The sequence below is a fragment of the Stylophora pistillata genome, chromosome 7, assembly GCF_964205215.1.
Source record: "Stylophora pistillata chromosome 7, jaStyPist1.2, whole genome shotgun sequence".
Classification (NCBI taxonomy): domain Eukaryota; kingdom Metazoa; phylum Cnidaria; class Anthozoa; order Scleractinia; family Pocilloporidae; genus Stylophora; species Stylophora pistillata.
The window spans coordinates 22,295,634-22,310,545 of NC_142525.1; the positions used below are offsets into that span (position 1 = coordinate 22,295,634).

General features: G+C 36.1%; 1 protein-coding gene across 2 annotated transcripts; it reads left to right on the forward strand.

The window, feature by feature from the left end:
• Positions 1 to 5: 5 nt before the first annotated feature.
• On the forward strand, positions 6 to 14,447 carry LOC111329879 (glucose-6-phosphate exchanger SLC37A2). Of its 2 annotated transcripts, none has more exons than XM_022934639.2 (24): positions 6 to 125; positions 354 to 520; positions 657 to 738; positions 2,064 to 2,124; positions 2,259 to 2,340; positions 3,209 to 3,344; positions 3,705 to 3,725; positions 4,387 to 4,442; positions 5,093 to 5,185; positions 5,571 to 5,644; positions 6,153 to 6,196; positions 6,649 to 6,708; positions 7,352 to 7,429; positions 7,768 to 7,863; positions 8,585 to 8,675; positions 9,143 to 9,217; positions 9,834 to 9,919; positions 10,186 to 10,234; positions 11,250 to 11,323; positions 11,595 to 11,673; positions 12,395 to 12,438; positions 12,875 to 12,928; positions 13,281 to 13,333; positions 13,456 to 14,447. In XM_022934639.2, exons 2-24 carry the CDS (start codon positions 423 to 425, stop codon positions 13,541 to 13,543), a joined length of 1,674 nt encoding a protein of 557 aa, XP_022790374.2. In that variant the 5' UTR covers positions 6 to 125; positions 354 to 422; the 3' UTR covers positions 13,544 to 14,447. The 2 variants fall into 2 exon arrangements, with proteins under 2 accessions (XP_022790374.2, XP_022790375.2); XM_022934640.2 differs by lacking the exon at positions 6 to 125 and adding an exon at positions 143 to 231.
• The last annotated feature ends 465 nt before the right edge of the window (positions 14,448 to 14,912 follow it).

Sequence of the window (14,912 nt, forward strand, 5' to 3'; positions counted from 1 at the left end):
CACATGATTAGCACGAATCTTTCGATGGTGGTACTATTTTAGTAACCTCGTCTAGGCATGAATCCATTAAAGTTATTTTTACACGAAAGGTAACAGGAAACTGAAAGAAACCTCAGCAGAAGTCGGTAAGCGTATAAAAAAAAAGGAATTTTGAAATCAGTGGACATTTGCATTTCACAATCAAGTTCACAATCAGACTGAACAGAATTGGCGTAGCATAGAATTGTGCCGGTATCAAATATGGCGCTTGGGCCTAGCTTTATTTTGAATTTACTGATGTCTAAATCAGCCTTTTGATGGCATAATTTTCTTCAGTTTGTAGCTGAAACCAAAGATTTATTTTCTTCTAACAGGTTTTCTCCAAACCGAAGTTCTGATCTATTCAAGAATCACACTGCAAACCACTATCCAAAATTTGGATTATGTCGACGCCTGAGCTACAATTTCGTGACAATCACCGAAGGAAGGTCCCCTATGGGATACGTTTCATACAGTGGATCGGACGAGAACGCACACAAGCGTAAGATTACATAAATTTTTGTTCTATGGACCTCTCTCTGTTGTGGTGACTGTGATCTTTAGCTGTGTCAACCAACAAGTAATCTTTTTATCGTTTGATATTGTTCATTTATAATTTCAATTCCATCTTGTTCCAGCTATCGTGGATGGGTCCTAATTTTAACGTTCTTTGCCTACACCTCGTATCATCTCTCAAGGAAACCTATCAGTGTCGTAAAGGTGAGAAAATAGAATCAACCATTCCATGATTTTGTTTACAAATCGGGGTAATGGCGTAATGATAATTATAGCTCTTGTTTTTCTTGGAAATGGGCCATCCCCAAAAAGCCTCAAGAATCCACCAATGTTTGTGATAATGTTTCTTACGGACGTTTCTAAATATAAGGCTTTTCATTTTTATTTTTCCTTATCCCCCACCTTCTAAGTATTATTTTGGTCTCAGTGTTAATCTTCTCTGAATAAAAGTTTATAAATCTGTCTATCTGGTAGATTTCTGGTAACAATGGGTTGTTTATAAAAATAATATTGTTTAAGGAAATATCACTGTGGAATCTAGACCTTAGATTTGGGGGCAGAGGGAGGGGAGGGTGGGTTGGAGAGCATTTTTACATTGATATTCATTAACTTGAAGTAGCTGATGGTTCTCAAACTATAGCTTATTTAAAAGGTCCAGTTCTCTCAAATGGACTCAAACTTGCACGTTTTTGATTTGTAATATGTACTTCAGAGCTGTGAGAGACTCGTGCCCATTATAGCAAGTACTCAGTGCATTAACCTTTGTCACTTACTAAATAAACACCATTTTCACGTCATCAATCTCACCATACATTGTGTTCAGTTTCATTCTCAAGGCTTTCCTCTGGATGTGGGAAAAAAACTGAAATCGTTTGAGGAGAAAGGTGGTTTCTGTTAGAATTGTGGGGGATATTGAAATATTTCTTAAGCATTTGTTCAAAAATTTTTATTTGCATGTAATATTTATGATTTCACACCTCTGCAAACTCTAGGAAATTCCATTGGCAGGGATTAATTTGCTCTATAATTCACCCAGTCTATAGTTAAGTTCTAATTCCAGAAAATGAAAATGTATACAAACTTCGCCAATGATACATAACAAACTAGGGCATGTTTGTTCATAATCAAATATTGTTTACAATGATGCAAGTAGTGTTAGTGTTATAAGTTATGTTTGTGCTGTGTGTACAGTGAGTATTACAAACTTTTTACCAGTAGTATTGGGTATATCATGCCTGTGTACAAAACTAGTTCTTGTGCTAGGGAGCTCACAGTTTTTAAAGAGAAGTTCTTTATAGAGGCATCTACATTGAGAAAAAAAATTTAGGTGGCTAGGAATTGTTTGCACTGATTTTTTGAGATTTCTGAAAAAGCCATACTGTATGCTGATAGCAATCCAGTGATGCAAGTAGAAATGGGGGTTACTAAACTCATTTTTGAGTCTCTGAGAGATAAACCAAGAAATAGGGTGTGCATCTAATTTAAAACAATTTTTTTTATCTGTTTTTATCTGCTTTTGTTGGTTTTAGGGAACATTGAAGCCAAATTGTTCTAAAATAACTGCAAGTTGCCATGGCTGGAAACCATTTGGTAATAAGTTAGAATATTTTTACAGTGAAACTTAATAACTCATTTTCAAGACATGCCAGTAACTTGCTAAATGTATCACATTGTATAAAATTAATGTAACTGACTGATGTAGTTTTGTTATCCGTGATTATCAGACTCACCAGACACTGGCGACGAGCTTCTTGGAGCATTGGATCTGGCGTTCCTATTTTCCTATGCTGTTGGCATGTTTTTCAGGTATGTATAACATGGATTTTACATATTATGGTATTAAAAGATTAACTCCCAAGATCTCAAATTGGTAATTCTCCTTATTGTCTGCCATACAATTCTTATGATGTTAGAATGGAGAATTTGGTATCAGATCAACTGATAATCCCTTGAGTGATATTTTCCTTTATTCTCAATACTTGTGTGATTGATATATTGGTATTGATATTGTAGGGAGAAATTCTGTCTTAGTCACTTGTGGGAGTAAAAGGGTTAATAAACATGTTGATTCAATATTTACACCAAATCACTTTAAAACTTTTGCTTAATTCTAGATCTTTATCATGATTATTATCATCATTATCAAAATGTTCTTTGTATTGACCCTTTGAGTCCTAATAGTGACCAGCTTCTAATTTCTTCTTACATTATCACCCCTGAATCAAACATTAAGGTAATGAGAATAAATGAAATGATCACCTTCAATATCACCCCTGAATCAAACATTGAGATCTCAAGAATGATCCTTTTAACTCCCAGAAGTGATTAACCTGTAACTTCTCCCTGTAACATCTATACATGATCCAGCAAACAGGTAATGAGAATACTCAAACTTATCAAGTAGAAGTTGTTGCCTTGATTGAACACCAAATTCTCGTATCCAGTTTACAAGGAAATGTGTAGCAGCTAGAGGGGAGAATTCATAATCAGATTTCGGGAGTTAAAAGGGGTTAAAGAAATGATCAACAACTTAATACCCTTTTGCTTTTTAATTGAATTCTCCTTGTCAGCAACTTAATTTATAATTAATATATGACAAACAGTACAGAGAATGTGCACACTAATGGTAGGGTGTTAATTGTAATATATTTTCTTGTTTTTTTTTCAATGGCAGTGGCTTTGTTGCTGAGCACATGGACCTCCGGCATTTTCTTACAGTGGGGATGTTATCCAGTGGTCTTTTTACAGCATTGTTTGGCATGGGATATTTTTTGAAATTTCACTCTTTTGCATATTTCATCACTATCCAGGTACATACTGTGATGTATACAATTTCAAGTTCAGTTTGGTTGAAGGTAAAAAAAGATTTTCACAAGCCAGGATAATTTCTTCTTACTTGCTTCTGAAACAACATTATGTTTGATCAGTTTAGGTAAAAGTCCTTTTTTTGACCTGGTATATAGATTTTCATATGAGTTTACATTTCATGGTTCAAATTATAGAGAACTGGTATGGGCTAGGATGAGTACATCTATTTAATAAGAATTTCAAATTAGGTCATATTCTGATATAATTTTCCATTCATCTTTGTTAAACGAGTTGAATCATGTTATGTAGTCAAGTGGTTGTTTAATTTAATTTAATTTAAGTTTGTTATTTCTGTTTATCAGATTTTTTCAGGATTTTTTCAGGTATGCATTACTCTGACTAATTGATGTACATATTAAGCAAAACCCTTGGGTAGACTTACCTGTGAGTGTCTTACATTTAATTTGAAGTTGTGAGGAAAATATTACTTTTCCCCATAGTGCCATAGTCTTACCTTGTAAATGGGTAACAGAAATCAACAAAGTTATCAGATTGTATGTAGCACCAGTTTTTACTGAATAATTTATCAATAAATAAACAGCATTTTTAGGAAATAATTGCAAATTGATGTTTGGACATGAAAAATTACACATCTATAGGTGTCATCTCTGTACCATTTCATTGACAAGAGAAAATAAGGGCTAATTAAATGTAGGCCAGTGTCTAATAACTATATTTTTTTCAAATGATATAGAAGGAGAAGTATACTCTACAAATTCATTTACTATTTATTTGTGCCATTAACTTAAGACAGTATCAAATCTAATGCCTACAAGGATTTGATTTTCCAAAGAGTTGTACTTGTAAGCCTTTCAAAAATTGGCTTCAAATTTGCTCAAATTTGACTTGAGATGCCACACCTTAGAAAGATTTTTCAGACTTCAACCCAAGTGTTAGGTGCTACTAACAGCGTATAGTTTGCCATATTTGTACCAAAGTTCTACACTGATTCACAATTTTGTTTACCTGTTACATTGTTTCTAGAGTTCTGGCTGGCCCAGTGTAGTAGAATGTGTTGGAAATTGGTTTGGGAAAGGAAGGTAAGAGAAATTTTTCAATTCAAGGGGGTGATGTACATAAAGTTGTGGTTCTTGTCAGCATGAGAGGGTTAATTTTTGTATTTCTTCCCACTTGCAACCCAAGAAAGTAGCAAGAAAAGGTTGCATGTTTACCCACCTGACTGTGAACAGTTCTTGAATGTGATACGTGTTAAACCGAGTCATAATATTCAGTCCAGTGCTAAGTGTGTAAAAGAGAACATTGAAGGTGTTTGAGATGGAGGGTCATTGGTGTAGAATTTTTTTACAAATAAATTACCATTTTTAGTCTAGCAATTTGTTCAACAAATTGGCCCCGGCCAGACCAACACTCAAGGTCTTAAAATAACTGAGAAGAATATGCTTCCTTTCTGTAACATCAAGAAATGGTTAGATATTCTAGTCTTCTCTGATAGGGACGAATAAATGGAGGTCTTGTCTCCTGCAGGGTTAGGGGTAGGAGACGTTAATTTCCCACACACAAGTATACTGTGTGATGGATGTCCTCCCCTGGGGTGGGTTGGGTGGGTGCTTACAGGGCCGTTCTGAAAACCACTTCTGTGAGAACGCACCCTGTCTAAAGATTATTATCTATCTGTCTAAAGATTATTATCTATCTATCTATCTAACAGCAGGTGTTCACTTTCTTGTAGGCGTGGGTTGATAATGGGAATATGGAATTCCCACACATCTGTAGGAAATATACTTGGGTCTGCCATAGCTGGTGTATGGGCAAGTGGTCAATGGTAAGTTTTAACACAATATGACCTCTGATTCTTTTGTTTTGATTATGAGTTGTGATAAATTATGTCAGACAGTTTACCCAGTTAAGCCTTCAATTACCAGAAGTGATCAACCTGTAACTTCCCCCTGCAATATCCAGACATTATTCAGCAAATGGGTAATGAGAATACTCAAACTTATCAGTTAGAAGTTTTTATCTTGATCCAACACCAAATTCTCATAACTAATTTACAAGGAAATGTGTAGCGGCCAGAGGGCAGAATTAACAATCAGATCTTGGGAGTTGAATGGTTGAGGTTATTGTATCGTAAAAGACTCAACAGATATCCAACACTATCCATCTCCACAGCTGTCATAGGTAATATCTAAATATTTGATTAATGACAGGGGCTATTCATTTATTGTACCTGGCTGCATTATTGCTGGAATGGCCATCTTTGTATTTCTTTTCCTTGTCGTTGGTAAGTGAACATTCCTCCAACCTGTATTATTAGCTCTTCCCTGATGCTTTTATGTGATATTAATTTTGCTCTCCAGTGAAGTTTGTGGGCTGGGAATGAGTCATCATAGGTCAAATATGGACCCAGAATTAACTTCTTGGAAAAAAATTTTAGAATTGTCTACAGCTCATATCTCATGAGCTGTAGACATCTTAAAATTTGGAAAGCTTCCTTTCAAGTCTGCAAATTAATCATTTTTCAGCAACACTTACTAATTAATGAAATTAAAGAAGTTTGTTTTTTATTCAATTTCTGTAACTAAAACCTGTAACCTTAACTGAAAGACACATCTGTATCAATCAATAATTTTAGCCTTCTCAATTATACCTTAGCATCTTATCTGACATCTTCAAATCAAAATTTGAAGTTGTTTTTTGTTTCAGTTGCATAGAAAATCAGTACAGCACAGTACAGTGTTGTGATGTGCTGTAATGTGTAAAACTTAGTCAGAAATGTGTTTAACCACCAGATCCAAGCCATGTAGGCTGCCAGCCTCCTCAACAACACACTGAGGTAAGTCCAACAATTTGTTTTCTGTGCTCAAACTCAGTTGTTCTGGAACTCCAAAGAGTTTGAAGAAAATTGAAGAAGAAATGGTCTTTTTTTTAAGCTTGCATGTACTGCACTTAAGATTTACAGGACTCTTTTAAAGAGTTACTTTTAATTAAAAAAGGAAGAATTTATTACTGTCTAGTTACAGAGTGAATATAGAGATATCATTATATATTAAACCTTGTCCTCACTCCAAGGGAAAGGCTTGGAAACCAAGCACTTGACATTTAAAATGAGTTTTGATTTGTTTTTTTTGTCATTCATCTAAATCTTGGAATTACATCTTAAATATCCTGGACTATTGAATCCTTATATTTCACTCAAACAAGTGTTTTTTGTTTCCCATATGAAGTTTGTTCAGTTTGGCTCTTTTGCCATAGTGAGAATAATGTGACTGAAATCTGTTTTTTTAGCCACCACCTGCGTGTATTGATTCCTCGGTCAGCACAGAAGTTGTTACTGACCCTCAAGAGGTGAGATGATGCCTGGCCTAGGTACAAACTACATGTAAATGAGGGAATATTAAGTAGTTATTTTGAATTAGTACATATTAAATATAGAAATTAGATGCTTGTCACTCTTAAGGCTCAAAGGGTTCAATTAAAACACAAACAAAAAAAACCTTGCTTTAATCTAATTGTGTTTGAAGCAACCACTGCTGAAACAAGGTGATTTCGGTTTTATCTACTGAGTTGGAAATGCTAACTGGCCACCATGAAGAGTTTCAAAGCAGATGTTTGAGCATTAGCCCTTTGTCAGAGCAAAATTAATGAAGAAATTGTGTGTGTGTGTTTGTTATATGCAGAAAATGGAGCCACACTATTGGTGGGAACATGGTAACAAGTAAAGCAATTATAATATATTAGAGAATTGATTTGAAAGATAAATTTTTGTTATAGAGTTTTGCCATTTTGTGCTTTAAATAGAAGAGCAAAGTGTTAATTATAAAACATTATTATTTTAAGAAGTATATATTAAATTACTCTCATGATGATAAAATCATAATGTAGAATGTTTAGTTTTACAGGTTCTAAGAATATCTTAACATTTACTTTACAGAAGAGAGTACTGTTACATATTTCTGGTAGGTTATGCATTACATATTATTGTTTATAGGGTAGTGAAAGAGAAGGCCTTTTAAAAGAGTCATATTCTCATGAACCTGAGTCTATAATAGTCAAAAGGAATCTACAGGTGGGTACAAATATAATTATGTATGTACACAGGGGTTTCATTAAGGGCCGGGCACCGGCCAAATTGAGCAGTTGTAAGGACAGTTTTGCCCACCTGGTTTAACAATCTGGAGGAAGGTTTTTCTCATAAAGAAGTTTAGTTCAAAAAGTTGTGCCCACCTGTGAAAACTAGTTGCCCTCCTGCTGAAAACATTAGTGAAACCCCTGTGTACATGTGTGGAGGAAAATAATTCTTTTATATCTGAGTGTAATTGTTACTGTAACTTGCTTTTGATCTTTTTTTTAATTATTTAATTCAAGTTTATAAGTTAAGTTTGTCCTCCATTCAATACCTTTAAGGTGCCAAGTGAGTCACATATGTCAGGTTCAACTGTGGTACCACCATCACATGGAGAAGCTAGTGCTGTCAGTTTTTGGAGAGCAGTTCTTATTCCAGTGAGTCAAATCATTGATATCTTATTGCTAATTATTGGTTGTATTTCTCTTTTATACCAATGATTGCTTTCATTGATTATCCTTTCTTTTATCGCTTCTCTGCCATTCTTTGTAAAGAGGTCAAAACATTTCTGTATTTCCATACATGTGTGTGTGTTTCTTTAACTTAATCACTTTGCTCTTCCTACACCTTGCAAAATGATTTATTGATATTTTGAGTAGAGCGTTGTAAAAGAAGGAAAGACGTTTTAAGGGTATACCCAGATTGCTGTGGAAGAGAATTTTTCATCAAACATGAAGGAATTTTATATACATTGTATTTGGGGAAAAGAGTGTAATAATTTTGTTCATTTGTTTTTGGTGAGTTGGTTTTGTGAAGATGCGAAAGAGTTGCATATCTATACGAACAAATAACTGTCTCAAGACTCGACTCACCCAGTAATTCAAGTGCTGTCCAGAGAAAAATCCCCTTTATTGGACAGTCATTGTCAGCATGTGTAGCAGGATTATTTAAAGGTGCTCAAACAATTGAATGTGGTTGAACAAATTTAATCACCATGCTAATAATTATATTGATTCACTGGTTCAGGCAGTGCATGGTTTTTCACTCCTTCGAGTTTAAATTTCAGTATTACATATTAATTAGATTTTGAAATTTAATAACAAAATAATAGTTGGAGTTGGAACCTGGAGGGAAATGTTTGCAAATTTCTCTTTGTAGGGTGTGATTGAATACTCTTTGTGCCTATTCTTTGCTAAACTGGTCAGTTACACATTCCTGTTCTGGCTGCCATTTTATATTGAAAACACACGTAAGTTGTCTTCATCCAGGTGCATATAAGTACATGTAATTTATCTTTTAAATTAATATACATTAATAAGCTATTCCTTTTGGTTCACGCATAAATTAATTATCTTTTAGAGTTAAGGACTTTGCAGCTATGGTCAGCAAGTATTAAGCTAACAACTGAGGTTCTCGAATCAAAGAAAATCATTCTTTCTTTATTCAAATTTTTCTGATGATCAAACAATTTGAAAATAACTGTGAAGTTAATTGTCAGTTGGGGTGTGAAGCTACCAGAGTGCTGTAGTTAGGTCAGTTTTTGGCTCATTTGTTCCTGTTGTGTGGACAAAATGAATGTGTTTATCAGATGAATGCTAGAGTCTTGAACTGTGGTAGTGCAGATAATATGATTTGAATAGTGACATATTTGCTCGTTGTATATACTTATACATTGAAGATAATTTTTCAACTGCTGCATTTCTCTTTTTTGTTCAGGTATTGGCGGTAGATTGTATAGTCCAACCACATCAGCCGATTTGTCTACTTTGTTTGATGTTGGTGGAATCATAGGTAAGGCACTCAACAAAGCGTTTCGTAAAGTACATGGTCCTTTCCGTTGTTCAGTCAGATTCCCCCCTCTTGTATGTACTCCTTTTAAATGGAACACCTGCAGTTTATATCCCTTTTGCCTTGTTGGAGTTGTTAATGATTTGTGTTAACTTCTCTCTTACGCTAACATTGACCCATTCATTACAAAAGTGTCATATAGTTGCAATTATTTTTCAAATTTTGAACACAAATGCTTGCCGAATAGCCTCCAATTGTAAGGCCCCATGAGGGGGTTGGGGGTCTGAGCATCCCGTATGCCGTTAATGTTTGGCCCGTGTCTCAATAATTCCTGTGGTTTGTATCCCCGTAATTCCAGTTCCATATCCCAAGATCTCTATTTTAAATGTCCTGTAATCGTTATTTTTTTTTTCCTCAAGTATTCCGTATCCTTGTAAGTTTTTACCAAATATCTCGTATCCCAATAACTCCTAACAGAGCCTCAGTTGTTCCAAGGGGGAATAACGCCATGCATGCAGTCACCGGTTAAATCTCTATCCGGTGGATAGCGCAGCAAGTTTTGGGAGTTGCATGCTTTTCAGGTGATTTTGGACTGTTGACTGTTTCACTTATGTTCTAGGAGGTATATTGGCTGGATTTGTCTCCGACAAAACAAGCTGCAGTGGAATTACAGTTGTTGTCATGTTGTTCCTCGCAGGGCCGATGGTGAGTGGTTTGCATTCTACACGTTGAACGTGGATTGATATAAAGATTGATTGAAAATTTCCTTTTCCCAAAGCCTAGTTTTAAGTCTTAAGATATCTAAGGCAGTATTAATACAGGATGAAGCACACAGCTAAGTGATAAATGGCTGCCACAAGTCTCCAAAAAACCGCTAGGTGTACGCGGGCAGTAAGTAGTTGATGATAAGCGTGCTGTGACATCTTCGTGTTACCTGTCATAATTTTTTTACTCTTTACCTTTTTTTTCAGCTCTTTTTGTATAGATTTTTTGCCAACGCAAACCTCAAAGTTAACATAGGTAGGTATTCTGATATAAATATTTAGTTTATACTATAGATTGGTACTGACGAAAGTGCTTTCAATATTATATTGTTAACAGTTAACGCTACGCAACGAAACAAAATCGTTCTTGAGATCCAGTGAACTCGATCTAGTATAAATTTATCCCTTTACGCTACAAGAAGGATAAAACGGTAAAAATTTGCGCAAGAAGTTTTCGTGGTAAATTGACAGTGTTAAGTAATGCGCAATATGAGTGATCAACATTCGACCAATCACAAACCGGAGAGGGCAAAAGTAAAGCGATTTTTTATCAAATACCTCTTAGGGGCGGGTTGTTCAAGCTGGTTAAGATAACCCAAGATAAGTGTGAAATTTCTTCTCAGATCAGAAAGAGAAAATCCAGCCTATTTGTCTTCGATTTAGTGATTGGATACTCGAAAGATAATAAAAAAAATGTTCCCAAACAGGCCTTCGAAAGAAGGAATCTGGGAAACGCGAATTAAAATTTAACCTTGGATTAGCGCTAATCGGCCTTCGACCAACTGATCAACCTTCTTGTTACTTTATTTAAGCACAGGCCTCCTCCTCCACATCACCCCCAAAGAACTTTAAAAATGCATTTTCACTTACGAAAACACGGAAAAAGTTTACTATGTGCACAGAAAATCGGAAAAAAATATTTTCAGTCCACACTACAAAGGTCAGCGGCCGAAGAAACGTTTGAGTGCATCCTTGATCATGTACACGATAAGTGTCGACTAATCCCACTGACGTTGGCGTTCTTATTGCATCCTACTACGTATTTATGTGGACGGTTTTCCCAACGGTGGAAAAAGATTGCGTTTTTAAATTGAGCGGGATTGAATTGAAGAAAGTTTTCAAATTGGCTCTTTTCTTGGCGGACATTTGAGGAGTTGAAATGTCGGGTCTCAATGTGTAAATGAAGGGGCTTCTTGCGTAGACGAGACCTTTGTGACAAAACGCTCAATTGGACGCCATAGTTTACAATGAATTTGTGTCACTGTTTTCAGCTCTGATGATACTCAGTGGAGTCCTAGTCAATGGTCCTTATGCTTTAATAACAACAGCGGTATCAGCTAATCTGGTAAGTTTGTAACATCCTAGTCCTTTTTACATGATCAGGGTGAAAAAGAAATAAGGTAGATAAAAAAACAATCAAGAGCAGCGGTCCTAACGTGTTCATGATGTTCCCCAGGAGATGCAAATCTCTTTTCCTCTGTCTCCAGTTGGGCTTCGTTTTCAGGAACATGAAAGGGGGCTTCAAGGAGACGTGAAGTTTAACAATGGGGAGTCCGAATCATTAACTAAACACCTTCATCTGTCTGTCTAATCGGCCTGCTATGTAATATTTGCAGGGTACCCATCCATGTCTTCAAGGAAACACAAAGGCCATGGCTACCGTCACTGCTATCATAGATGGCACAGGCTCCATGGGTGAGGATCACATACTGCAGATTATAACATATGACTGTTTTATTGGCCCATTCATTTTCCGGGCTATATTTTGGGAAGTTATTTAAAGCTCATCTAAAACCAAAATGTTTTTCATTATTTTCGTCTGATCTGTCGTTTAGTCGTATTGAATGCATTTCCATGGGTGTATCGCTTAAACTGTTTAGAACTGAAACAAATTCAGGATCGCTCGAGGCAAATTTTGAAAAACTTAGGTTTCATTTGTTGTGACGAAATGCTCGCGCTGGAAACTTCAGCTCTTGAAAATTTGCCACGTCAATTCATGTCACCTTCTTTATTTCATCATGTTGATAATCTGATTTAACCCTGATAATCTGATTTAACCCTTTACACCCGAAATGATTATTATACATTTTCTCCATACTGTTCTCGTTACATTCCCTGTGGTACTTAAAACGAGAATTTGTCTAACAATCTAGAGTTTTTTGAAATTGCGATCATTTCCTTGAGTCTCCTAACCTAAATGTTTGATTCAGTGGTGATACTGTTTGGAGAAATTAGATGCCAATTACTCTTAATAGTAACCTACAGTTGCCAGTAAACACTGATTTCTTTTAATTGCTTTACTCCAAGATATGATCGGTAGTTCTCCTTTCAAGGTCTCATGGTTGTCTTTTTGGAACAAAAATCTAATCACCATTTCACACAAGTTGTTTCTAACGTTACCTTTCTCCCATGCCAGGTGCTGCCCTTGGACCACTTTTAACGGGAATCATCTCTCCAACGGTATGTCACCGAATGGTTTTTTCTTGTAGAAATTCTCGATGACTCATACGACTCATAAGCTCTTCTTAGGGCCACGTTAAATCTACAACTTTTGAGTTACTGTGTGTCGTTAAGACCTGAGGTAACAATTTAACGTCTGGAAGATCTTGAAAAAATTCTGGAAAAGTCTTCATTTTTATTTAGTGCGAATCCTTGCCTGATCCCTGATCATCTTCGTTGCCTTCTATTTATTCTCCTCTGTTGTAGTATTTCTCTGCTCTATCAAACTATTGTAACGGGATTTCCCTTCAATTTGCGCATTTTTAACGACTTGTGAGCGCTCAAAATATATCGACGTAGGTGTTCAGAGAAAAAAAGGTTGCTCTATTGAGAAAAGGAGGTCTACTAATGGTGCACACTCCTAATGATAAACTTTTTATTTTTACTTTTCTACCAGGGCTGGAACAATGTATTTTACATGCTAATTTCTGCCGACATATTTGCCGCCATTGTAAGTATATTTTTTCTTGAATCCACTACGCAGATTCAGTTCCTCGTAAAAATGTGTAATAAAATAAAAACTTCATCCATTTCAAGTGTTACAGCACTTGGCCAGTTTGGGCCTCCTTCTCATAAAAGCTGGGCGAAAGTCTGCTTTCAAACCTAAATTTGCGAGTCCTTCGTAGCTGTTGCTATAATTCTCTGTGTTAACAATTAGTATACTACAATCAGTTTGTCCCAATCTTCCTCGGTTCTATCTCGACGATTCGTTTAAAACATGAAAACATGCACAATAAACAAACGACATTAAAAGTAATTGTGTGATTTAAAACTGATGTTTTAAATCTATTTTTCACTCTCAGCTTCTCAGCAGACAAGTCTGGTTTGAAATAAGTCAGCACTGTTTTGGGCGCAGGTGAGTAGTAGTCCGGAAAATATTCAAAATGATTAAGAAAAAAAATATATTTTGCCTTCTTTACTGTTATTATGGAAGGGGAGTGTTAACGTCTTGAATTCTTTTTTACTCTCCCTCCACAGGGAGCAAGTTCGCTTTGCGTATTTGGATTCTGTCCACGATAATTTGAGAAATGATAGCGAGGAGGAGCCACTTATGTACAGCAGCTAACACAAGCGGATAAAAATATGAGTGACCTAGAAATCAAACAATTTTCTTCACGCAAGTTGTCGGTGTTTGGCTTAATTTTTTACTTCAGAGTTTAAAAACTGACGCGGGCCGACGCAGTCGACAAACCAATTACAAGCCTATGAGTCTTAGCAGTCAGCCAATCAGAGCTCAGCTCTGACGGTGTCAAGAGCGGGAAAAAAAGTGTTCTGCAATCTGCCTTAATCATAAATTACGTGTTCTATAATCCAGCGAACGTTAAACATTGTTTTTTTTTTCTCCAAGCACCTACTTGAATGAAGAAATCTTCTTTCTCCTTGATAGCAGATTTAATAAATTTGTCTTTGTATTAGTAAAGGACAAGGCAAACGAATTTTTTAAATATCAGATGCAAATGAAATATATACAAAGTTTTCTATAAATTTTGAAGCTTGAATCCGAATCGGTGTAAATAGGAGATCCAGATAAATTTTTTAAGTGAAATTCTTAATCTTACATTGCCACATTCTTAGAGTAGTGTTGTAAAACAATGAAACTGAACGTTTTGGATAGGTAGTGGCCGCTTGATGAGACTAAAAGTCCCAGTTTTGCATTAGAAAGTGGATAAGAACTTTCACAAAGTGGCTTTAGTCAAAGGAAATGTTACTGCGGTAATTCGAATAATTTATAGTAAGTGTTGACGGTCTTTCAGCATACATTTCTTGGCTTGTCAACAAAACTTGGCAATACGGTATTCGTGGTGGGATGTGGGTTGGAAACTTAGCCAATGGTGTGGGGGGGGGGGGGGGAATCGGGTTCTACTAGTAAAATGGAGTGTTGGAATTATTTTAAAACAGATTTGGCGAAATTACAACCAAATTACCAAATTACTGAATGAAATAAGAGGAAATAAAATGTATTTACAGTTGTGGTTGATTTCGTTCCATCGCTTAAGATCTGGACGCGAATGAAGGGGCCTCCAAGTGCCTTATCCAGGTTTTTGTAGCAGAAGACATCTAGGAATACAGTTCTTAATGAGATTTCACCCCATGGCCGGTTACCGCTCATCGCTCCGTTAGGTGTTATTGACCCTTGGCTGATCCCGATTTTATTTCTGGGTACAGAGAGTCAAAGATGACATCTGTCTTTTATCTACAAATTAAACAAGCTCAACATTTAGATCAATTTTCAGGTAAACGTCGAAGGGTAGTCCCGGATTAGTGATTTGGCTTCACTACGCTTTGTGATTGGTCGAGGAAACTCGCGCCATTCTCTTGGCCAATCAAACAAAACTTAAGCCAAACGCGTCTTGGTCATTCAGCGTTTTTTCCGCGCGTTAGACATTCGGCCCACTTTACTATGAGATCTTATCGGCTCCTTGAGATATGTTTTT

Excerpts from the sequence above, each read along its gene's own strand:
- LOC111329879 (XM_022934639.2), top strand. The coding sequence starts at position 423 with ATGTCGACGCCTGAGCTACAATTTCGTGACAATCACCGAAGGAAGGTC. Across the intron at positions 12,439-12,874 it reads CGGGAATCATCTCTCCAACG|GGCTGGAACAATGTATTTTA; the intron begins GTATGTCACCGA and ends CTTTTCTACCAG. Across the intron at positions 13,334-13,455 it reads CAGCACTGTTTTGGGCGCAG|GGAGCAAGTTCGCTTTGCGT; the intron begins GTGAGTAGTAGT and ends CTCCCTCCACAG.